This window comes from Pituophis catenifer, unplaced genomic scaffold (genome assembly GCF_029215685.1).
Source record: "Pituophis catenifer annectens isolate HBS135680 unplaced genomic scaffold, rPitCat1.0.hap2 SCAF_13, whole genome shotgun sequence".
NCBI classification, from domain to species: domain Eukaryota; kingdom Metazoa; phylum Chordata; class Lepidosauria; order Squamata; family Colubridae; genus Pituophis; species Pituophis catenifer.
Window position 1 is genome coordinate 4569940 of NW_027256893.1, and position 25779 is coordinate 4595718.

The 25779-nt window shown below is 44.8% G+C and overlaps 1 protein-coding gene across 1 annotated transcript; it reads left to right on the forward strand.

Annotated features, from left to right (window-relative positions):
* Positions 1 to 3083: 3083 nt before the first annotated feature.
* ADGRG5 (adhesion G protein-coupled receptor G5) lies at positions 3084 to 24480 on the forward strand. The gene is made up of 12 exons (XM_070953101.1): positions 3084 to 3144; positions 3684 to 3771; positions 6164 to 6299; positions 7542 to 7673; positions 12927 to 13043; positions 14182 to 14224; positions 15781 to 15887; positions 17307 to 17428; positions 19421 to 19683; positions 22139 to 22238; positions 23445 to 23722; positions 24380 to 24480. Exons 1-12 carry the CDS (start codon positions 3084 to 3086, stop codon positions 24478 to 24480), a joined length of 1548 nt encoding a protein of 515 aa, XP_070809202.1.
* The last annotated feature ends 1299 nt before the right edge of the window (positions 24481 to 25779 follow it).

A 25779-nucleotide genomic window follows, 5' to 3' on the forward strand; every position in this document is an offset into this window, starting at 1 on the left:
TTCTTTCTTTTTTCTCCCATTACACTCTATCCAGTGGTGAAATGCAAATTTTTTTACTACCAGTTCTGTGGCGTGGCTTGGTGGACGTGGCTTGGTGGGCATGGCAGGGGAAGGATATTGCAAAATCTCCATTCCCTCCCCACTCCTGGGGGAAGGATATTGCAAAATCTCCATTCCCTCCTCACTTCTGGGGGAAGGATATTGCAAAATCTCCATTCCCTCCTCACTCCTGGGGGAAGGATATTGCAAAATCCCCATTCCCTCCCCACTCCTGGGGGAAGGATATTGCAAAATCCCCATTCCCTCCCCACTCTGGGACCAGCCAGAGGTGGTATTTGTATTTGTATTTTAATTTTTTTTATTGGTTAAAAAGTACAAACAGACATACAAACAACAATAAAACGTACACAACAAAATAAACATGAATCAAGTCTTTGCGACTTCTTTTTCAACTTGTTGCATCGATAGACTATATTTATATTTATACTTATGTATCTATATACTTATAGAAGAAGCTTTGGGATTAACTGTATGGTTGATTTCTTTAACTTTGGGTGTCTAGAATGCATGTCCAAAAAGCGTGGGACCTTGATGGCATGGTTTGTGGATGCCATCTTGACTTTTTTGACCTGCCCTGCAGATCCACTTGGACTAAACGTTCTTTCCCTAGTCATCCACTCACTGAATTTACATCTCAAGCTGCAGGGCCAGCACATTACGTGAAGACGTAATTTGTGGTTTGCAGTTTAAGCTGAAGTTGAGTGTAGGCAGTTCATCTACAAAGATCTCTTCTAAGAAGTAAAGATGCTCAGATCACTGGATGTAGCCAGCTTTGGCAACTGAAAGGAAATTTAATTTTGCCCCTCTGCCACATCCTGGCAAAGTGGGTGTCTGCAGCTCCGTTCTTTGAAAGCTGGCATTCTGTGGAACCAAGAAAAGGGGACTTCTCTGCCCATCCCACCCATCATGGGTCCATCTCTCCTATCCAAGCTTCATGAGCTGACAGCCTGAGGGAAGGCTGTCAGCTCATGAAGAGGGAAGGGAGAGGGAAGGAAGAGGGGAAGAGGGAATGGACTTTGTAGATCATCTAGTCCAACACCCCGCCCAAGCAGGAGACCCTACACCATTTCTGAGAGACGGCAGTCCAGTCTCTTCTTGAAAGCCTCCAGTGATGAAGCTCCCACAACTTCCGAAGGCAACTTCTGTTCCATGGGTTGATTGCTCTCACTGTCAGAAAATTTCTCCTTATTTCCAGATTGAATCTCTCCTTGATCAGTTTCCATCCATTATTCTTTGTCTGACCTTCAGGTGCTTTGGAAAATAGCTTGAACTCCTCCTCTCTGTGGCAGCCCCTCAAATATTGGAAGGCTGCTATCCTGTTTCCCTTGGTCCTTCATTAGACTAGCCAGGCCCAGTTCCTGCAACTGTTCATCGTATGTTTTAGCCTCCAGTCCCCTAATCATCTTTGTTGCTCTTCTCTGCACTCTTTCTAGAGTCTCAACATCTTTTTTATAGTCTGGTGACCAAAATTGGATGCAGTACTCTAGGTGTGGCCTTACTAAGGTTTTATAGAATGGTGTTAGTACCTCACTTGATCTTGATTGTATCCCTCTGTTGATGCAATTTAGGATTGCTTTGGCTTTTTTGGCTGCTGCTGCACACTGTTGGCTCATATTTAGCTGGTTGTCCACTAAGACTCCAAGAAACCTCTTATAGTTACTGCTATTAAGCCTGGTTTCCCCCAATCTATATTTGAGAAGCTTCAGGCACCTGTTTCCTAAACAATATATAAGCAACTAATTGGACATTTATAGATAACCGGGGAGGGGGGAAGATGGCAGGAAGGGGGGAAGAAGAAAATTTACTTCGTATTGTTTGCATGGGAGAATCTTAGATTCAGCTTCGCTACTTCTGTAATCACCTAAACTTCAGTAAAGTCTACTCTTGGCAAGAACGAATGGTGGGCTGCTGCTGGTTTGGATTGGTTCGGCCAATCTACCTGGTTGGCCCCGTCCACTTGCCCCTGCCCTATCCTGTCCTATATTTCCATGTTTTTCAGCTCAGCTGATTCGCGAGGCCCAGCGGATTGCCGTGCCTCAGCTGTTTTACTCACTGGCGCTGCAATAGAAGGTAAGTTTTAGAGCTTAAAATGGGTGGTTTTTGAATGCTGCGCGTGTGCGTGCCCGAGAAGTGCAAATGCATGTGCAAAGCATGCGCTCACCGAACTGGTTGTTAAACCAGTTGCAGCCAACCACTGGCCAGGGGTCTTTCTTTGCTGGATGACTGAGTGAGATGGTTGACACCACCCTCTAGAACAGTCTCCCATCAGAGATATGCATGGTACCAGTGGTGGGTTGCTCCTGGTTTCGTCCGGTTCTTGCGAACTGGTAGTAACGGCAGTGGGAGGCTCTGCCCTCCTGCCCAGATATCATCATGAATGATCTGCGCATACGCAGAAGCGCACGTGCATGCTCCTATTGCGAACCAGTAGTGGAGGTAAGTAGAACCCATCCCTGCATTGTACCCAGCTGTGAAATCCTCCCTGGTTCTATCCGGCTCACCGAACTGGTAGCGCCGGCGGCGGGAGACTCCTCCCACCCACTGGGACGTCATCACGTCTCTTTTCTTACCATCTGCGCATGCTCCCGTGCGCTCCTGTTCCCCAACCGGTAGCGAAGGTAAGTGGATTTCACCGCTGATGGTACCCACTCATCTGGGGAACTGGAGAATTCTTAAAACCTGGCTAGGGTCCCAGGCATGCCTGGGGTAAATGAATGAGTGTAATATTTAAAGTTAAATTGTCAAAACAGGGCTGTCCAACCTTGGCAACTTTAAGACCTGTGGACTTCAGCTCTTAGAATTCCCCAGCCAGCGGCTGGGGAAATTCTGAGAGCTGAAGTCCACAGGTCTTAAAGTTGCCAAGGTTGGACTCTCCAGAGTGAAAATGTGGCTTTGTGGTGTTGTGTAGGGTGCTCAGAGCAGCAAGAAAGGTGTTGTTCCTTCGGGGGTTGGACTAGAAGACCTCCTAAATTTATCTCGGTTCTTTTTCCACAGCTGTTTGGAGCGGGCTACGTGATGCAGCAATGGATTCCCGAATATGCCTTTGCTTTTTTGCCTGCTGGGTTTTTGTGAATTCTACATCAGGTAAAAGACCTTGGTGGGCTAAGCAGAAAGAGGCGGAGTTCTGATTTCTTTGCAAGGGTTTTGCCTCAGCACTGCAGTGGGTTGTTGAGGATGCTTCCATGGTGGCTAGTTAATCCATGGTTTGATGTATTTATCTCTCCAAAGCACCTGAGGGCAGAACAAGAAGCAATGGGTGGAAACTAATTAAGGAGAGAAGCAGGGGTGAAATCCAGCAGGTTCTGACAGGTTCTGGAGAACCGGTAGCGGAAATTTTGAGTAGTTTGGAGAACCGGCAAATACCACCATTGGCTGGCCCCAGGAGTGGGGAGGGAATGGGGATTTTGCAGTATCCTTCCCCTGCCCCGCCCACCAAGAGAAAGCATCTTTGGGCCAGCTTTGAAGGCCTTTAATCTCACTTGGAGATGACCAACAGTTCTGTTCCTGTCCAGATCTTCAAACTTTCTGTTTATGCTGATCTTGTAATGCTAATGGGGACTCTTTCTTTCTCCTTTCTGTTACTTCTTCTTTCCCACGTTCTGTGCTGCCTCTGCTGTTGTTAGCGCCCAACAAAGAAGTAGATGTGACTGCAGCTATGGAGAACTATGAAGGGCACATAGACTCAGGTTGCGCTTCCAACGAGACAAGGAAGTAGGTTCTTATTATTTGCACTTTTTATGTTATAAAAATGAGGGGGAAGAAGTTTGCCTATATACCAGTCTATATACAGTAGCTTCAAGGAAGCCACCTGAAAAAATCTGCAATTGTATCATTTTGGTGGGGGAACGTGGGATCCTGTGCTGTCCCACTCATTCATTCACACACGCATGTAACCGTGGTTTGGTGGGCTTATTAATATTCCCCAGCAATTCCATTCACCAAAACCCCAAAACCAGGGGTGAAATGCTCCTGGTTCGGACCGGATCGCCTGATCTGGTAGCGATAGCGGCGGGTGGTTCGGAGAACTGGTAGCAAAAATCCCTGCCTCCCCCCCCCCATGCCCAGCTGAGCTGCGCGATCATCAGAGGTTTTTTTATTTTTATTTTTAAAAGCATTTTTTTTACAACCTCTTTGGCCGAAAAAAATGCTTTTAAAAGTAAAAAAAAAAAAGCCTCTGATGATTGTGTGGCTCAGCTGGGATCGTCAGAGGCTTTTAAAAGCATTTTTTCTACAACTCCTTTGCCTTCGGCCAAAGAAGTTGTAGAAAAAAATGTTTTTAAAAGAAAAAAAAAGCCTCTGACGATCAGGCAACTCAGCTGGGATCGTCAGAGGCTTTTAAAAGCATTTTTTTAACAACTTCTTTGGCCGAAGAGGTTGTAAAAAAAATGCTTTTAAAAGGCTTTTTTTAAAAAAAAAGTTGGCCACACCCACTCAGTCACATTAACCCCCCCCCACCAAGCTATGCCCACAGAACCCTGTGGTAACAAATTTTACATTTCACCACTGCCCAAAACTGTCCCAATTAAATCCAGCCACAAGCAAAGCAGGACAGGAAGGCCTGGAGAAATGTTGTCCATGGGGTCACGATGGGTCGGACACGACTTCGCAACAAACAACAACAACACAAGCAGACCGATGCTAGTCTAAAGAGCAATGGCCAAGGAGTCCACAAGGCACTTGGAAGTTTCTCAAACAAGATAAACCCACCAGGCAGAATTAAATCCACAACACAAGAGGATTCCCAAGGCAACAAAACTCCAGCGTTCACTAGGCACGATCCAAAGCCAAGGCAGGAATCTTAACAACCAGAAAACATACAGCTATGAAGTGAAAGGGTTGTAGCTCTGCTTTGGAAACAGTCTGAAATTGTATAGGGTCTCCTGTTTGAGCAGGGGGTCGGACTAGAAGTCCTCCAAGGTCCCTTCCAGTTCTATTCTGATCGATTGAACTAATAAGTACCGAATTGCTGGTATATCCAAGTGGAGCTGTCATAAACTCTGGTCTCCAACTGTGGACAGCATGTTACGTCTATATTTAATTTCAGCTTAATGCAGCACTTCCTACCATGCATTCTAAATATATCAGATTTCCAGCTTCTGACTTTTAAGCAGCCTTTCAAAGTCTGAATGCATGAAGAACTCTGAATGTATGAATATATAATTTCTGAATATTTATCAGAGGAAAAGAAGGACTTTCGGGGATATACGTGATGGAAGTTAGATGTTCTAGAAAACGTTTTTAATGGAAACTATAGAAGAAGTTTAACCTACACAGAGAAAACAACTATTTAGTCCAGTGCCTTTCAACCTTGGTGACTTTAAGAAATATGGACCAACTCTCAGAATTTGCCAGCCAGCAGGAACTCTGGGAGTAGAAGTTCACCCATCTTCAACTTCCCAAGTTTGAGAAACACTGCTATAGAGCAATAAATCCTGCCCAAAAAAGTGCGTATAGTCAAGGCGATGGTTTTCCCAGTTGCAATGGAAGGCTGTGAAAGTTGGTCCATAAGGAAGGCTGAGCGCCAAAGAATGGAGGCCTTTGAACTCTGGTGCTGGAGAAGACTCCTGTGAGCCCCTTGGACTGCAAGGTGATCCAACCAGTCAGTCCTAGAGGAGATCAACCCTGACTGCTCTTTAGAAGGCCAGATCCTGAAGAGGAAACTCAAATATTTTGGCCACTGAATGAGAAGGAAGGACTCCCTGGAGAAGATCCGAATGCTGGGGAAGATTGAGGGCCAAAGAAGAAGGGGACGGCAGAGAACGAGGTGGCTGGATAGAGTCACTGAAGCAGTCGGTGTGAGCTTAAATGGACTCCAGAGGATGGTAGAGGACAGGAAGGCCTGGAGGAATGTTGTCCATGGGGTTGCGATGGGTCGGACACGACTTCGCAACTAACAACAACAACAACAACAACAACAACAACAACAAAGAGTAATAAAATACAAGAGATGCTTATTTTCTCTAGTTGATGACATGTTGGATCATCTCTAGGTTTATGTTAAATTCATGCTATAAATTATTTAATCTGAAGACTGACTATTGAGTTGCACCAGAGTATATTCCATTTATAAGGCCTATGGTTTCCACTTTGCTTGTTTTTATAGAGTCCTAAAGAACTTGGAGATGGCCTTGCTGAAAGTCCATTTACAGAGGGACAAGCTCATTACTGTTCACTCTAATATTCAAACATTAATATACACTAAATTTGAAGGGTTAACGATCAACAGTGAGGATTTTTTAGTAAGTATTTTTTTTCCTTTTCCACACTATCTGTCTAATTCTGTGTTTCTCAATTTGGACAACTTGTAGATGTGTGGACTTCAATTCCCAGAATTCCCCAGGCAGCCTATGCCTGAATTCTAGGGGTTGAAGCCTACCCATCTTAAATATTGTCAAGATTCAGAAACAGTGGTTTAGTTATTTGATCCATCTTGAATAGAGAAGTAGGGTGGAGGAAGGATGTTTAGTGCTACTCTATATACTTCTCCTCTGAATTACCCTGTTTTTGTTCACACATACAGCCTGGATTCACACAAAATGCTAAATCCTGCACTATTATGTGTCTAAATAGCATGCTACTACATCCACATAAAACTATTATCATTAATGTGATTAACATTAATGTGATTAATTATCATGAAAGACAAGTTCCCCCAAGGCATGCTAAGATAGCAATAGCCCTTAGACTTATATACTGCTTCACAGTGCTTTCCAGCCCTCTCTAACAGGTTTACAGAGTCAGACTCTTGTCCCCAACAATCTGGCTCTTCAATTTACCGACCTCGGAAGGATGGAAGGCTGAGTCAACCTCTTGAGCCAGTGAGAGTTGAACTCCTGGCAGTGGGCAGAGTTAGCCTGCAATACTGCATTCTAACAGGAAGGAAGGAAGGAAGGAAGGAAGGAAGGAAGGAAGGAAGGAAGGAAGGAAGGAAGGAAGGAAGGAAGGAATATAGCAATACCACTTAGAGTTATATACCGCTTTACAGTGCTTTAAAGCCCTCTCTAAGCGGTTTACAGAGTCAGCCTCTTGCCCCCAACAATCTGGGTCCTCATTTTACTGACCTTGGAAGGCTGGAAGACTGAGTCAAACTTGAGTCTGGTGAGATTCGAACTGCCAAATTGCAGTCAGCCGGCAGTCAGCAGAAGTAGCCTGCAGTATTGCATTCTAACCACTGCGCCACCACAGCTCATCGTAATAACCAATACTAGCTATTACCTTCCTATTGTCAGCCTTGGAAGCCATATTAGGCCAAATGCCTGCTTCCGTGTCTTTACTGGGAGTTGGGGGTTTTCTGGAACTCTGACACTTATGCTGATCCACAGTGACCCAACCTAATTTCATTCTTATGCAGTCATGATGGAATTGAAGACACAGAGCTTTAAATCTTGTGAATTGGGGATGCAAAGGGGAAAGTCTAATATATTGGAGGCAGCATCGTTGATGATAATTTGCATAAATGCCTGTTTCATGCCGCATTGCAGGATCCTGATGCTTCGAGACAGAGCCGGCATTCCACGTATTTTCCAAAAAGGTTCTTGAAGAATATCCAACCGACTCCGGCAAAGGAGATAAGGCTTATCTGCATTTACCTGAAAGCTTCTTGCCTCTTTCAGGTAGGCCATTGCTGCAATTTACAGGAGGTGACAGAGGTGGGGATTTGCCATAGAGTGTCAATCATCAATAATCTGACGTTTCCCAGGTTTGGAGATAGAAAATATCCAAGCTTCCTCACTCCATTTTGGTAGAAATTGATGATGCTCTTGAGTTTATACGAAAGGCTTCAAAATGCACGGATGCCGTTGTTGTAGAGGGATATAGGGATAGCCTTCAAGAAAGAATTCAACAGCTGTTTATATTCATCTATGACCGAATAAAGATTTGATGGATTGATTAGTGGCTGTTATCAGGGGTGGGCTTCAAAAATTTTAGCAAGGGGTTCTCTGCCCAGTTGTTGGGTGGGCATGGCCATGGTGGGCGTGGCCTAGCTGGGGGGAGTGTTTTTGCCCTCCCTAGGCTCCAGAGGCTTTCCTTGAGCGTCCGGGAGGATGAAAACAGCCTCCCCAGGCTCCGGAGGCCCGAACGTCCGGTAAGCCCATTTTCCAACCTTCCCGAGCCTCTGTGCACGCTGTGCACTTACCTGCATCCAAAACGGGCTGCATGGGGAGTCCTGAGAGGGGCGGGGTGGGGTAGGCAGGGCCAGCCAGAAGTGGGATTTGGGGATTCTCTGAACTGCACAGAATCTTAGCTAGAGGTTCTCCCAAACCCCTGCAAACCCCCAGCAGCCCCCCTCCCCGGCTGTTATGTAGATACATGCTTAATTTTGGATGGGAGGAGAGGTTAAGGAAGAAGTTCAGGGCTGCCCTGTCTTGATTTCCTTGAGTATAAGAGATGGGTTTTTGCTATTGTAACTCATAACCTAGAAAATGAATTTTAATTGGGTGTTTGTAGTTTTTAATATAATGGCCAAATTTTTTAATATATTTTAAATTGTTTTTAAATTTTGTGGGTATATGTTGTTTTAATATGGCTGTACACCGCTCTCAGGATCTTCGGGCCACGCAAAGAAACAAATGCAACAAATCACCCAACAACGTTTTGCTTTGGAATGCTGGTTTACTTTCATGGCTCCAACAACGCTGCAGTCGTAAACGATTTAAAAACGGCGCTACGGGCGCATAGCCCGTAGCGCTTTTATGCCTCCCAACTGCTGTGGGGCGTAGCCCACGCCACGCCCAGCCAACCCCCTGAACCGGCGAATCAACGGCTCCGGCGGCGTTGCCAGCTTGGGATCTGCGTCCTCCGTGCAGCAGCGAGGTTGATTCCAATCAGCTGTGGGAAGGCGTTGCCTGCATCGTGAAACTGCGGACACGTGAAGCCCTGCACCCGGCGCTCCCTACACCACACCCGTCCGCCTAACCCACTCACCCGATTCCCCCCCGCCTGTGTGTGTGTGTGTGCCGCCGTTCGCGCCGTTGGCTCTCCACCGCCGAGGCTGCAGATCGATGGGTCGGGTCGGCAGTGGTTCGTGTCGAGCGTGAGGGCGGGCTCGACAACCGCCCTGAGTCCTTCAGGAGAAGGGCGGTGTAAGAATTAAACAAACAAACAAACAAACAAACAAACAAACAAATAACCATACATAGAGTTCCAGGGGTCCTTGTGCTGTCTGTTTTCTGACAATTAACCACAAACATCTTAGGACACAATGATGGGCCTGTAACAAAGGAGTAAGATACCTTTGATTTTTTTTTTAATTAATTTATTTATTTTTATATGCCGCCCTTCTCCGGAGACTCAGGGCGGCTTACAATGCATTAAGCAATAGCCTTCATATATATTTTATACAAAGTCAGCTTATTGCCCCCACAAACCAGGTCTTCATTTTACCCACCTTAGAAAGGATGGAAGGCTGAGTCAACCTTGAGCCTGGTGAGAATTGAACTTGCAGTAATTGCAGGCAGCTGGATGTTAAATGCTGCCTTAGTAGGAGGCATTAGCCTCCTACGCCACTCAGTCTCAGTCAGATTTGTTTTAACTTTAGTCAAATTTTTGTGGCAAATCAACTCATTTGATGAGCGTATGGTTCGGTCCCATCCCTACAAGTAACTTAATTTAGGAGCTAATTTAAGAACGACTAAATCCAGCCTGTGTCCGGTTGGTTTACTAATAAACAACCCAGATTCAGTTTACCTAAACTTGATTCGTTTATTTGACATCACTTTCTTCTTTGACCAAAGTCGGAAACTGAGAATCTGCTAATAATGAAGAAAATCCCAATTTTTCCTACTTTGCTGCATGGAGAAAGGCAATTCAGACATGATAACTATGGCCAGCAACACCTTGTTTAAAATTCATTTGGCCATGTGGCCAAAAACAGGTTCTCTATTCTTAATTCAAGTGTCAAACTAGGATAAGAGATACAAGACCCTCACTTAGCCAAAACCTTTCTGTTTGAGCTTATAGTATATTCTAAACCAAGGGTCTGACTCTGCAACCTTAAATACTCAAAGAGCCATTTGGACCCGTTTCCCACAGAAAAGAAAACACCGGGAGCCACAAAACCTGGGTGGGCGTGGCCAACTCGATGTCACTCACTTCCACCAGTCACATGACCCCCCCTAGCCACGCCTACCAAGCTGGTCATTAGGGCAGAGAACCAGTTGTTAAAAAACACCGGAAACCACAAAATCCTTTTGACATCTCTCTCTCTCCCCTCCCTCCCTTCCTTCCCCCTTCTCTCTCTCTCTCTCTCTCTCTCTCCCTTCCTTCCCCCTTCTCTCTCTCTCTCTCTCTCTCTCTGTATCTCTCTCTCTCTCTCTCTCTCTCCCTCCCTTCCTTCCCCCTTCTCTCTCTCTCTCTCTCTGTATCTCTCTCTCTCTCTCTCTCCCTCCCTTCCTTCCCCCTTCTCTCTGTATCTCTCTCTCTCTCTCTGTATATATATATATATCTCTCTCTGTATCTCTCTCTCTCTCCCTCCCTTCCTTCCCCCTTCTCTCTGTATCTCTCTCTCTCTCTGTATCTCTCTCTCTCTCTCTGTATCTCTCTCTCTCTCTCTCTCCCTTCCTTCCCCCTTCTCTCTCTCTCTCTCTCTCTGTATCTCTCTCTCTCTCTCCCTCCCTTCCTTCCCCCTTCTCTCTGTATCTCTCTCTCTCTCTCTCTCTGTATCTCTCTCTCTCTCTCTGTATCTCTCTCTCTCTCTCTCCCTCCCTTCCTTCCCCCTTCTCTCTGTATCTCTCTCTCTCTCTGTATCTCTCTCTCCCTCCCTCCCTTCCTTCCCCCTTCTCTCTGTATCTCTCTCTCTCTCTGTATCTCTCTCTCTCTCTGTATCTCTCTCTGTATCTCTCTCTCTCTCTCTCCCTCCCTTCCTTCCCCCTTCTCTCTGTATCTCTCTCTCTCTCTCTCTCTCTGTATCTCTTTCTCTCTCTCTGTATCTCTCTCTCTCTCTCTCCCTCCCTTCCTTCCCCCTTCTCTCTGTATCTCTCTCTCTCTCTCTCTCTGTATCTCTCTCTCTCTCTCTGTATCTCTCTCTCTCTCCCTCCCTTCCTTCCCCCTTCTCTCTGTATCTCTCTCTCTCTCTGTATCTCTCTCTCTCTCTCTGTATCTCTCTCTCTCTCCCTCCCTTCCTTCCCCCTTCTCTCTGTATCTCTCTCTCTCTCTGTATCTCTCTCTCTCTCTGTATCTCTCTCTGTATCTCTCTCTCTCTCCCTCCCTTCCCCCTTCTCTCTGTATCTCTCTCTCTCTGTGTATCTCTTTCTCTCTCTCTGTATCTCTCTCTCTCTCTCCCTCCTTTCCTTCCCCCTTCTCTCTGTATCTCTCTCTCTCTGTATCTCTCTCTCTCTGTATCTCTCTCTCTCCCCCTCCCTCCCTTCCCTCCCCCTTCTCTCTGTATCTCTCTCTCTCTCTCTCTCTCTCTTTATCTCTCTCTCTCTCTCTGTATCTCTCTCTCTCCCCCTCCCTCCCTTCCTTCCCCCTTCTCTCTGTATCTCTCTCTCTCTCTCTTTGTATCTCTCTCTCTCTCTCTGTATCTCTCTCTCTCTGTATCTCTCTCTCTCTCTCTCCCTCCCTTCCTTCCCCCTTCTCTCTGTATCTCTCTCTCTCTCTGTATCTCTCTCTCTCTCTCTCTGTATCTCTCTCTCTCTCTCTCCCCTCCCTCCCTTCCTTCCCCCTTCTCTCTGTATCTCTCTCTCTCTCTCTCTCTGTATCTCTCTCTCCCCCCTCCCTCCCTTCCTTCCCCCTTCTCTCTGTATCTCTCTCTCTCTCTCTCTCTCTCTCTGTATCTCTCTCTCTCTCTCTCCCCCTCCCTCTCTCCCCTGGCCGCTTCTCCATCCCCCACCATCACCCTTACCTTCTCAGGCCAGGCGAGGAGTGACTGGGAGGGGAGGGCGAGGGGCGGGGCCAGCCAGTGGTGGGATCACCTGACAGGGAGCCACAGCAGAGGGCCCAAAGAGCCGCATGTGGCTCCAGAGCCGCAGGTTGCTGACCCTTGTTCTAAACCCTACATGGGATAGCAAAACACAGCTGTCCTGTTTACAGAGCATGCGATGCAGAAACAAACCATGGCTTAAGGAAATGGCTTGGTTCACCCAACATACTAAGTCAAAGCTCAGAACCTAGAATATACTGAACCCTTGTTCTTCCTCCAATTTGTAATTTAATAAATAATTGTATATCCTCTTAATTAATTTTTAATCTGTTCCCATTAGAACCTGGTCATTTGGTTCGTTATAAAACCCATATTCCTGCCTATCTTTTTCGTACCTGGATTGTATCTGCAACTGTGGCCACCATGATAGGTCAACCCCTAATCTTTTTAGTTCTTGTTTTGTTTTTAGTTATCCCTTTTCATTTAATATGTCCTTGTATCCTATAATTTTATCCATATTTATGACATTAGGATATATCCATGCCTCCATTATAGATAATCATAAGCACTTTCAAGTACTTGAGAATATAAAGGTAAAGGTTCCTCTCGCACATATGTGCTAGTCGTTCCCGACTCTAGGGGGCGGTGCTCATCTCCGTTTCAAAGCCGAAGAGCCAGCGCTGTCCGAAGACGTTTCCGTGGTCATGTAGCTGGCATGACTCAACGCCGAAGGCTCACAGAACGCTGCTCCCTTCCCACCAAAGGTGGTCCCTATTTTTCTACTTGCATTCTTTACATGCTTTCCAACTGCTAGGTTGGCAGAAGCTGGGACAAGGAACGGGAGCTCATCCCGTTATGCAGCACTAGGGATTCGAACCGCTGAACTGCTGACCTTTCGATCAACAAGCTCAGCGTCTTAACCACTGAGCCACCACATCCCTTGAACCTTAAATGACCTGATTCTATTTTAATATAGTTTAATGCATTTCTCTTCCTTGTCTTTCAGGATAGACAAAACAGCTCCTTGCTGAGTGGTGACATCATAGGACTGAGTCTTGGGGACATGAGTGTCACCAACCTCCGTGAACCTGTGGAAATCAGGTTTTGGCATAATTATTCATTGGTGAGTAGTGATGCTGCCATGGGCTTCATCCCTTAATAGATCTTAGCGCTTGGGTAGAATGAAAGTTCCCAAAAGAGAGCAGATGTTAAGTCATGTTCAAGGAGATCTCATTGCATCAGACCTAATCTTCAGATATTTAGAACAGCCACAAGATCAGGATTTATGCAGTTGATGGATCAATCTACTGTTTGCTTCTCTGATACAGGTAGGGCTGGATTAGAATAGAATAACAGAGTTGGAAGGGACCTTAGAGGTCTTGTAGTCCAACCCCCTGCTTAGGCACGAAATCTATACCATTTCAGACAAATGGTTATCCAATGTCTTCTTACAAACTTCCAGTGTTGGAGCATTTACAACTTCTGGAGGCAAGTTGTTCCACTGATTAATTCTTCTAACTGTCAGGAAATTCCTCCTTAGTTCGAGGTTGCTTCTCTCCTTGGTTAGTTTTCACCCATCGCTTCTTGTCCTGCCTTCAGGTGCTTTAGAGAATAGCTTGTCTGGGTTAGTTCAGTGCAATACTTGTTTTGCAGCTGTCTTTCATGGTATTCTTTTCAAATTTGGATACTGTTCTATTTGTAAACAAATTACTAGTCTACATGGATAGATTGCTTACCTAGAGTCTCTAGTCTGCGCTCTTTAGGCAGAAATTAGGTGCCCAACTCAGCCATTCTCAGCTATTGAGCTGCCCCCCTATTAGCCCCCTCTACTACAAAGATCCTGCAGGACAAGGGCAGTATGGACAACAGTGGGAGCTGGCAGAGTGAGGGCCATGAACCCCAAACACAAAGCTTCCGCTGTGCCCCAGTGTAACAGAGCTGGTTTTGCCTTCAATAGTGCCGAAATGATGTGCTCAATAAAGTTTTGCACTGAGACATTGGCAGATCTCGAGTGTGCTTGCTTTAGTTGCGCTCGTCAGTCGGGACTTGGAGATATAGAATATAGAATAACGGAGTTGGAAGGGGCCTTGGAGATCTTGTAGTCCAACCCACGGCTGATCATCAACATTTCTCTTGTTTTCTAAGAAGAAGACACAAAAGATGCACTCAGATGATTCACTGAATGACTGATTATGTATTGCATGTTTGTTTGTCTATAAAATAAAAAACATTTCTCTTGTTTTCTCTCTCAACCATTCTAGGATAATTTCAGCATGACCTGCGTATTTTGGGAGGAAGGAACAGGTAATGTCAAAATGTAAACCAAGCTCAGAGAGTGTTCTGTCCCCAACCACACGCACACATACCAACAGACGTTCAAGAGTTAAAGACTAAACCAGCCAGCAAAATCCTTTTCCTTATGATAACGGAACTTGGCAACAACCTAGTGGCTGCCTGCCAAGAGTTTATTACTTACGAAGAGGAGAGATAACTTCTCCCCACTTCTGGTACATCAAAGGAAAACAGCTCAATAATTACAGAGTCAATCAAGTCCAGAGATAATCCAGCAAAGTCTATAGCAAAAGTCCGGCAATGCAGAATGGCGTGGAAGCTTTCAGCTTTGTTCGTCACAAGGTTTGATTGGCCACCACACTCCCTTTTATACCTTGTGGGGTGTGGTCCAGTGACTCAGCCTAATCTTGGGCACGCCTTTTCTTCTGTTACGCGCGCTTATCTCTGCTACGCTGGCGTGGATCCAGCCAAGACTCATTTCCCTCATCACTGTCCACCTGTGGCTGCGTGGACGTGCTTGGCCCCGGCCCTATCTCTTGCCCTTCGGCGGAGACCGAAGGCATTGCCAGAGAGGAGGGTCCTGGAGAGGGAGGCCTTGCCAACTCCTCTCCTTCACTCTCGGAGTCCTCTCCTGCCGATGACACAGGCTCAGGTAACGGAGCCACAACAGAGAGCACCAATGACTCTACATTGCAATTATTTTTTGCCTACCTTTCCTGCCTCCTTTTTTCCTTTAATAGTGACCCCTGTTCCATCTCTCCTATCCCTATTTCTATGCTCACTTGGCCACCTGGACGTACAGGGTCTCCTGCTTGAGCAGGGCAGGGGGTTCGACTGGAAGACCTCCAAGGCCCCTTCCCACTCTATGACTCTGTAATTCTGTAACTTTGCATCCATACTTCGGCAATATCTTTCTGAGGAAGAACTGACTCGAAGGAGTCTGATCACACCTTTTCCAACTAATATATTTTATTAAAAAGCATATGTTTTGACAGATGCATGCAGGGGTGGGGCTGCTGGGAGTTTGCAGGGGTTCGGGAGAACCTCTAGCTAAAATTCTGTGCAGTTTGGAGAACCTCCAAATCCCACTCCTATAGTAAAAATTTTGGAAACCCACCACTGTGTTGCGTGTGATGTGAGACGCATGTGCTCCGCACAGGAGAATTGTTTTGAGAGAGTGCGCCACACGCAAATGGCTTTGTCTACTTCTTACCGAAACACGACACGGCACACAGGCACGCATTAGGCTCATTGTTGCAATGAATAAAATGTTTCTTTTATTTACGGTATTTTTTTCTTCAATTTATTTGTGTCCTCCTTCTCATTGTAAAAAAGTTGGTCACCTTACTAACTTAACAACTTCAACGAACCACTTAACAACTGCGGCAAGAAATGTCGTAAGATGGAGCAAAACTCACTTAACAAATATCTGACTTAACAACACAAATTTGGGACTAAATTGTGGTCGTAAGTTGAGGACAACCTGTATTGTGCATTCTCTAAAAAAAAGAGCCCAAGACAGGCCGCTGTAGCTATTTTTCTTGAGCAGGGTGCTTGTTTCTCTCCAGGAGAGGACAACCTGGGGGAATGGAGGACAGAAGGCTGTAAAACCAACGCCAGTCAGGACAATGTCCTCTGCCAATGCAACCATCTGACCTATTTTGCTGTTCTTCTGGTAAGCCTGTTGCTCTTCAGGTCTCTGGTGCATCAACTCCTTCTTGAGAAGGTGTTCTGGAAAATTATTTATTTATTTATTTATTTGTCAAGAACATATTGCGTAATTTATATAATTATAAGAATGAATTGAATCATAAAATGAATACAATTAAAGGGAACATTAGGACAGGGACGGTAGGCATGCTTATGCACGCCCCTTACAGACCTCTTAGGAATGGGGTGAGGTCAACAGTAGACAGTCTTAGGTTAAAGTTTTGGGGGTTTGGGGATGAAACCACAGAGTCAGGTAGTGCATTCCAGGCATTGACCACTCTGTTGCTGAAGTCGTATTTTCTGCAGTCGAGTTTGGAGCGGTTCACTTTAAGTTTGTATCTATTGTGTGTATTGTTGTGGTTGAAGCTGAATTAGTCCAGGGGTGGGTTCTACTTATCTTTACTACTGGTTCGCAATGGGGCCGCGGGGAATCATGGATGGAAACTGACCAAGGAGAGATTCAACCTGGAAATAAGGAGAAAATTTCTGACAGTGAGAACAATCAACCCATGGAACAGAAGTTGCCTTCAGAAGTTGTGGGAGCTTCATCACTGGAGGCTTTCAAGAAGAGACTGGACTGCCCTCTGTCAGAAATGGTGTAGGGTCTCCTGCTTGGGTGGAGGGTTGGACTAGATGACCTACAAGGTCCCTTCCAACTCTGTTAATCGGTTAAACTCTATTATTCTATGTTCTAACACATTGTTAAAGGTAGTGAATCCTTCCCTGTTGACCATGTTCCTTGGCCAGATATGACTGTCAGGTGTCGGTGTTATCTTAAATAAGTTTCATTTTCAAGCGCAATCTCTCTAATGAATCATTTTTATTTAAGAACATAAGAAGCCGACATTCTTGACTTCATTTTGCAGCCAAACTGGCCCCTCCTTCCAACCCCCTCCTCTTCCGCTCTCCAACCCCAATGTCCCATTGGCCATCATGCAGATCCATCTCTACCTCCCGGCACGTTCTTTTCACAGGAATGTAGCCCCCATCCTCGTCTCCCAGGAAACACTATCTGTACATACAAAACTAGGTAAAAGTTCATCTTGTTATGTCAGCGCTGGAAGAGACGGTATCTAAAATATTTTGTTTTAATGTATTTTAATATTTGTATTGTGTGTTCTTAATTTTGGCTGTTCACCGCCCCGAGTCCTTCGGGAGAGGGGGCGGTATAAAAATTTAATAAATAAATAAATAAATAAATAAATAAAAATAAATAAATAAAAGATGTGTAGGTCCAGGTCACGTTTCATCAATCTCAGATCGTGTGGTCTGTGCTGACGGGGGATAATGGAGGTTGCAGTGGAGGACAGGAGTTTATTACGTATGCAAGAAATACCACACTTTGTAATTGGCTCTGCCATTTCCTCTTTCTCCCCTTATTCAGCAACTGTCTTCAGAGCCTCTGGATGAAAAGCTACTGGGCCCTTTGACCTATCTCAGTGACATTGGCTGTGGGATCTCAGCGTCGGCTTGTTTCATCACCATCTTCTTATACCTTTTCACCAGGTAACCACGGAATCCTTTCAGGGCCAGAGGAAGATTCTCCCAGGCACAATGACATTGCAGGACACAGAGAAACAAGGATATGTCAGTTTATGGCTTTAATTTCTTGGATGCTCCGTAGGGTCATCTTACTGAGATGGGCAGCTGTCTACTTGTTTAAACCAGGGGTCTTCAAACTTGGCCGCTTTAAGACTTATGGACTTCAATTCCCAGAATTCTCCAGCCACCTAAGCTGGCTGGAGAATTCTGGGAGTTGAAGTCCACAAGTCTTAAAGCGGCCAAGTTTGAAGACCTCTGGTTTAAATAATTTAAAGTAATTTAATTTAGAAAAGGAAAACAAATGAAGATACAGATAGTCCTCAACTTACACCAGTTCGTTTAGTGACCGTTCAAAGTTATGCCGGCCCTGAAAAAAGGAATTTAGGACCGTTTTTCACACTTACGACCGTTGCAGCATCCCCATGGTCACGTGATTTACATTCAAGTGCTTTGACAACTGACTCACATTTATGACGGTTGCAGTGTCCTTGGGTCACGTGATCCCTCCTTTACGACCTTCTGAAAAAGCAAGTCAATGAGGAAACCAGATTCACTTAACAACCTGGTTACTAATATAACAACTGCGGTGATCCACTTAACAACTGTGGTAAGACAAGTGTTGTGGCCTGTCGGCTGCTGACCCTTCCAGCAGATGAATCAGAGGAGGAGGAGGAGTGGGAGTCAGGGTCAGCATCAAGGCAACCTGAGAGCTCCGAGGGGGAAGAGGGAATGGAGCTGGCAGAGAGAGAGACAGAGAGAGACAGAGGCGGAGCCTGGGCCGTCCGTCAGCCCTCAGATGGAGAGTCAACAGCCCCAGGTCTGGAGGTGGCTGATGAGGAAGAGGAGGATCAGCTGGGTCCTGTGCCTGATGCGCAGAAGGCAGAGGAGAGGAGAGCAGCGGAAATCTATGGGCCGGTCCTTGGGATGGAAGAGCTACTGCTGCAAGTGAAGCACTTCCCCAGCTCTGGGGATAAAGGCAGCGGGCGGAGATGAATAGGTATGGCAGACAACTATTCATCTCCCTGCTGGTCAGACTTGTTAGCCTGCGGTGAGAGAGAAACTTTTTGCCGGGGCTGCTGGCTCTCCCAATAAAGGAATCATCACTTCAACTACAGAGGGTTTGTCATGTTTGGGGAGCTGGGTCAGAACAACAAGTCATAAAATGGGGCAAAACCAGTGGTGAAATCTAAAATTTGTTACTACCGATTCTGTGGGCATGGCTTGGTGGGGAGGTAATGTAACTGAGTGGGTGTAGCCAAATTTTTTTTTTTTATTTTTAAAACCATTTTTTCTACAACCTCTTCGGTGAAAAGGTTGTAAAAAAATGCTTTCAAAAGGCTCTGACGATCCCAGCTGAGTTGCCTGATTGGGAGAGGCTTTTTTTCTTTTAAATGCCTCTGATGATCCCAGCTGAGTTGCCTGATCGTTAGAGGCATTTAAAAGAAAAAAAAGCCTCTGCCAATCAGGCAACTCAGCTGGGATCGTCAGAGCCTTTTGGAAAGCATTTTTCTACAACCTCTGAGGAGGTTGTAGAAAAAATGCTTTTAAAAGCCTTTGACGATCCCAGCTGAGCCGCGCGATCATCAGAGGCTTTTTTTTTTTACTTTTAAAAGCATTTTTTTCGGCTGAAGTGGTTGTAGAAAAAATGTTTTTAAAAATTAAAAGAAAAAGCCTCTGATGATTGTGCGGCTCAGCTGGGCATGGGGGGGGGGCAGGGATTTTTGCTACTGGTTCTCCGAACCACCCGCCTCCATCGCTACCAGATCGGACGATCCGGTCCAAACCGGGAGCATTTCACCCCTGGGCAAAACTCACTTAACAACTCTCTTCCTTAGTAGGGGAAATCTGGGGCTCATTTGTGGTTGTAAGTCGAGGACTACCTGTGGTGTTTCTCTCCTTTCTGGATCCTACCAGCTCCAACTCTCCAGTTGATCTTCTTTCCCTTTCTCCTTGTAGGAAGCTCTATCATGATTCCACCACAAAGATCCACATCAATCTCCTGGCCGCCCTTTTCTTTCTCAACGTGTCATTCTTGAGCAGCAAGACTTTGGTTGATCATCCGTGGTGGTGCAGCATCTTGGCTGCCTTCCTCCACTACTCCTTACTCTGCAGTTTGACCTGGATGGGCATCGAGGGCTTCCACCTCTACCTGCTGGTGATCAAAGTCTACAACTCCTACATAAGGCGTTACCTGCTCAAGCTGTGTGCTGCGGGGTGGGGTAAGGATTTGTACGCTGCCCGTATTGGAAAAACACGTCATCGTGAAGTCACCTTCTGAGTTCCTTTGTCTCTTCCTTGCTTTCCAAAACAAGAAATGCAGCTTGTGCATCTGGTTGAAAAATTAGTTGCACGGAGCTTCTCCAGTGGGAGAAAGAAGTCATATCTGAGTAGTAGAAAGGAGGCATTAACAAGGACAATATTTTGACTTCTGTCTTTCCTATCTTTCTTTCTTTCTATCTATCTATCTATCTATCTACCTTTCCTATCTTCCAGGAACACAACAAAACAGTGTCCATAGCACACCCTCTTACAGTTTTCACATAACCCTGTAGGGTAGGCGTAGTGCATATTGTAGTGCATAATGGAGCTCTATGCAATGAAATTTCACTTTTAGTGTACATTCAAAGTGACAATAAAGTTATTATTCTATTCTATTCTATTCTATTCTATTCTATTCTATTCTATTCTATTCTATTCTATTCTATTCTATTCTATTCTATTCGGCATTCTATTCTACTCTGCATTCTATTCTACTCTACTCTACTCTACTCTACTCTGCATTCTATTCTATTCTATTCTATTCTATTCTATTCTATTCTAGTCTAGTCTAGTCTAGTCTAGTCTAGTCTAGTCTAGTCTAGTCTAGTCTAGTCTAGTCTAGTCTACTCTGCATTCTATTCTATTCTACTCTACTCTACTCTGCATTCTATTCTATTCTATTCTATTCTATTCTATTCTATTCTATTCTATTCTATTCTATTCTATTCTATTCTATTCTATTCTATTCTATTCTATTCTATTCTATTCTTCTATTCTATTCTTGTTCTCCACAGCCGAGATCTCCAAGCTTAGCAATTTTAAGACTTGTGGACTTAAACTCCCAGAATTTCTGGGAAAATTTCTGTTCTAAAATACAGGTAGTCCTTGACTTGCAATAGTTCATTTAGTGACCATTCAGAGTTACATTGAAAAAATTATGACTGTTCTTCACACTTTCAACCATTGTAGCATCCTGAGGTCATGTGATCAAAATTTGGACACTTGGCAACTGGTTCGTATTTATGACTGTTGCCGTTTCCCAGGGTCTTGTGATCCCCTTTTGTAACCTTCAGATGAACAAAGTCAACGGGGAAGCCAGATTCACTTAACAACCGTGTTGCTAACTTAACCCCTGCAGTGATTCACAGTTAACAACTGTGGCCAGAAAAATCGTAAAATGGGGCAAAACTCATTTAACAAATGTCTCACTTTACAACAGAAATGTTGGGCTCACAAAAATAGCCCGATCTGCTGGAAGTGTAAGAAGACACAAGGAACCTTCTATCACTTATGGTGGACATGCCCGGCAGCAAAGAAATTTTGGTCTAATATTAAAAAATGGTTGGAACAAATAACAGAAACACAGATAGATAAAGAACCAGAAACATTTTTACTAGGAATCTTTAATAAATCATACCCTAAAGATATCAAATACCTTACAATTCACATACTAACAGCTGCAAGAATAATCTATGCAAAAAATTGGAAGCAACAAAGAACGCCAAACGAAACAGAATTAATAGAAAAACTTCTAGAATGCGCTGAAATGGATAGGTTAACCAAAGAAATACAAGAAAGAGAAGAATCAGACTATTACAAAGTATGGAACAATTGGTATAATTGGTTAAAAACTAGAAACAAACAAAAAATATAGGGGGAAATATTACCGGTATAAAAAATGTTATTAGATTAAGGAGAGGTGAAGAAACGTATTATAAGCAGAATGTCACTTTGAAATAATGCTTAAGAAGGAAACATAATCCTTTTCTTTTTGTTTATATGTTGTATAAATGTTTGTTGTGTGTATGTTATGTTATGTTTTTTTTAATATTTATACTCTAATACAAATTTATTTTTTTTTAAAAAAAGAAACATTGGGCTCAATTGTGGTCGTACTTGTTTTCCAATTCTGTCAAGTTTAGGATTTGTGGATTTCAACTCCCAGAATTCCCTGGCCAACAAGCCTTCAGTCATCAGTCTTCCCTCCCCTCCCCATCTCACCCAAAATTAAATGCTACATCAGGTTAGTCACTCCATTACATCTGATGATGGACTGTAGCGAGTAAAAGTTAATAATAACAACAGAATAACAGACTTGGAAGGGATCTTGTAGGTCATCTAGTCCACCCCCCCAACTAAGCAGGAGACCCTACACTATTTCTGACAGATGGCAGTTCAGTCTCTTCTTGAAGCTTCCAGGGTTGACGCTCCCACAACTTCCAAAGCCAACTTCTGTTCCATGGGTTGGTTGTTCTCACTGTCAGAAAATTTCTCCTTATTTCCAGGTTGAATCCCTCAGTTTCCATCCATTATTCTTTGCTTGGCCTTCAGGTGCTTGTAAATCGAGGCCTGCCTGTATATGCCTGCTAAAGTCTTATTTCGGAGTCCATCACTGTGTCTTCTCTCATTCTGCAGGGATCCCTGGAGTCATCGTTCTGGCCAGCGTCCTCAGCATGCAGGATCTTTATGGTCAGCATAGCATCAAAACCGACTCTCAATACAAGAACATTTCCATGTGAGTAGCAGCTATGTAGTTTTAATTCCTATATATTATACAGATAGGCCTTGACTTGCAAGATTTGTTTAGTGGCTGCTTGAAGTTACAACATCATTGAAAAAAGCAACTTGAATAAGAAGAGAAGAGAAGAGAAGAGAAGAGAAGAGAAGAGAAGAGAAGAGAAGAGAAGAGTTGGAAGGGACCTTGGAGGTCTTCTAGTCCAACCTCCTGCTTAGGAAGAAAACCCTACATTACTTCAGAATGGAATGGAATGGAATGGAATGGAATGGAATAGAATAGAATAGAATAGAATAGAATAGAATAGAATAGAATAGAATAGAATAGAATAGAATAGAATAGAATAGAATAGAATAGAATAGGTGGAAGCAATGGGTGGTTAATGCAGAAAGCAGATTGAAAATGTTGTGTGACTTTGTGTCATGCCGTCCTCCGAGCCTGGGTCTGCGGGGAAAGACCAACTGGAACCTGAGCCGACAGAGATTGAGGGAGTGGCTTCGTTGTCTTCGGAAGAAAATGGGGAGGGCCAGGGACTTTCAGGATTAGGACAGCTTGTAGACAGGGAGAAACAGAGGCAGGATGAACATGAGAGACAGAGCTCAGGTGAGGATCACCTCCTCCTGATCCAAGGGCTCGGAGAGTGGAGAGAAGATGTGAACAGCGCAGACTGAGCAGGCTTCTCGGGAGAAGAGTGCCCCGCCCATCTTCACAAGGCACACTGGGGGAATGAGGCTTAAGGAGACGCTGTGGGGAGGGGCATTTGTCAGGAACAAATGCTGAGTTCCTGAAGTGTTGTGTGCCGACGTTTGAACTTTCCAAGAGTCCTTGCATTTCTTCTGGCGTTCTGGACTAATTACCTGGATCTTTTGCTTCCTGAACGCCTTGATTTGCCAAATAAATTTGGATTTATTGCCGTGCAGCCTTGGTGCAGACAGTGCTGGGCTAGTCTAATTGCAGCCAGAGGCTGCTTGAGGTCTGTGTCAGGGTTTTTTATCACTCTGCTCTGGGACTTGCCAGAAACATGGGAGCGTTTGGGGAAATTTGGAGCAATAAAAGGGTGGTTTGAACCGCCAGTTGTTTGTGTTATCTCTGTGCCATGCCCTGGACCATCACACCTTGGCTTCTGATGGATTGACACCAGACTTTTCTTGGACTCTCTTGGAATCATAAAGGAGCCTCTGATCTTTGGGTTTTCTTCTCCTTCAGATGCTGGATCACCTCCGCCATCTTGAACAATATCACCTTTGTTTATGTTGGTGGCACTATATTCTTCAACATAGTTATCTTGGTGATGGTGGTGCAGAAGCTTAGACAGCTCAGAGCTCACCCTCTTCATCAGCCTAAGGAACACACCTGCAAAGACGTGGGAACCGTTCTTGGGATGACCTTCCTCCTGGGGACCACCTGGATGTTGGCCTTCGTGTCCTTTGGGGTCTTCTTAGTTCCACAGATCTTCCTCTTTTCAATCTTCAATGCCCTCCAAGGTTTGTAAGACGGCTGAGACCCTACACTTCCACACCCGGGAATGGGACAACTTGCCATGGCCAACTTGTTGCAGCCAATTCATCATGGCTAACTCACCATGGCCAACTCACCATGGCCAACTAGCCATGGCCAACTCACCATGGCCAACTAGCCATGGCCAACTCACTACAGCCAACTCATCATGGCCAACTTGCTGCAGCCAAATCACCATTGCTAACTAGTCATGGTCAACTTGCTGTAGTCAACTCATCATGGTCAATTTGCTGCAGCCAAATCACCATGGCCAACTAGCTATGGTCAACTCACTGCAGCCAACTCATCATGGCCAACTAGCCATGGTCAACTCGCTGCAGCCAACTCATCATGGACAACTCACTGCAGGAAAATTTAATAGTTCTATTTAATTATTTAAAATAAATTAAAAAAATGTTTTTTGGCATTCACATTTCATTCTGTCTCTCCTTCTGCATCCTTTCCTTAATTATCCTATTCCACCATTTCTTTGGTATTAGTGTCACTCTTGTCCAGACGTGAGTGGTCCTGCAGCGAGAAGGCCGTGGCAAGTTGGCCGTGACGAGTTATCATAGACCCCCCCTCCTACTCCACCCAGTATGCAAATATTCTGCTTCCCTTTTTTTTCTTCTCTTCTCATGCAGGAGCCTTCATCTGTCTTTGGTATTGCTTTTTACGGTGTCGTTCGACATCCAAAGAGTCATCTGGATTCTCTCAGTCATCAGCAACATCACGCGGTTTGTGAAGACTTTGGACCAGGGGTCTCCAATCTTGGCCACTTTAAGACTTGTGGACTTCAACTCCCAGAATTCCTCAGGCTGATGATGATGCCAGAGGCAGAGACTCAGCCAGGGCCTTCAGAACCTCCAGAGGCTCCTTCCAGTGGAGAGAGCGAAGTGGAGGAGCCTCTCCTCAATTCTCGAGCACGCAGGGCTGCCAAAAGGCAGGAGTGGCTACTCAGGAGGAGGAGGTCTCCTCGAGAGTAGGGCTTGAGGATAATTGGCCACTCCCTTAGCCTGTTTAAGTCGCACGCAGCTAGTGTGTTCTTGCTGGAAACAACTCGTATTACTATCAGAGTATTTTGGTTTATCATATCTTGTTTTCTGGGCTGGTTGCCAACCTTTGCCGGACATTGGTTTATTCTTGCTACTTAATAAATTTGATAAGGACCATTGGTGTGTGTCAATATCCTTGGAAATCCGGAGCTGGGGCAGAACAATGCCATGCCATGCCATGCCATGCCATCCCATTCCATTCTCTGGTTCTGGTGAGCAACCCAGATTGGATCCTGCAACATTATCGTGGGACACATATATTTGCCTTCATTCCTACGACCTGTATCTGTCAGACAAATAAATATCTTCTTTCAAATTCCCATTTTCATGTCAACGCTAAACTGTCCATCATATAACAATATTTCTATATTTTGCCTTGGGTTCTTTTAATGCCTTTTTCACAGGTTCAGCAACAGCCTAATCAAGACCAAGAACCAAGAACCCTCCCACCATCACAGACAGGGCAAGCCACTTGTATATCAATAGAGAGCCAACCCCAATTCCTACTAACACTGAGGATGGAACCTAGTTGGGTAATGAAAGGTCTGCAAGAAAACACCCAAGCTGAGAGAGCACCAGGGCCCCCCCAGAGTCCGATTCCCTAAGCCAAGTCAATACAGCCAATTGAATTGTAAGGGGAAAAGGAAGCAATAACATGAGCAAGAGAAGCCAGGGAGAAATCGGGTTTTGAAAAATATTTCTGCTCTATTTTTTTTTAAGATCTATGTATAAATGTTGCCCCTTCCCTCCATCCACAAAGTTCTTGTTGGAAACACTTTTTGGATAACAGAATGACAGAATAAGAGGGAAGGGACCTTGGAGGTCCCTTGGAATCCAACCCCCTTGTTCTGTCCCTGTCCCACACACGCACACAAACAGACAGCCGGGGGTTAAATAAACTGGCAGACAACCAATTATTCCGATAAGAAGCTTGGCAGCAACCCAGTAGCTGCTTGCCAAGAACTTTTACTCAATAAACAAAATACACA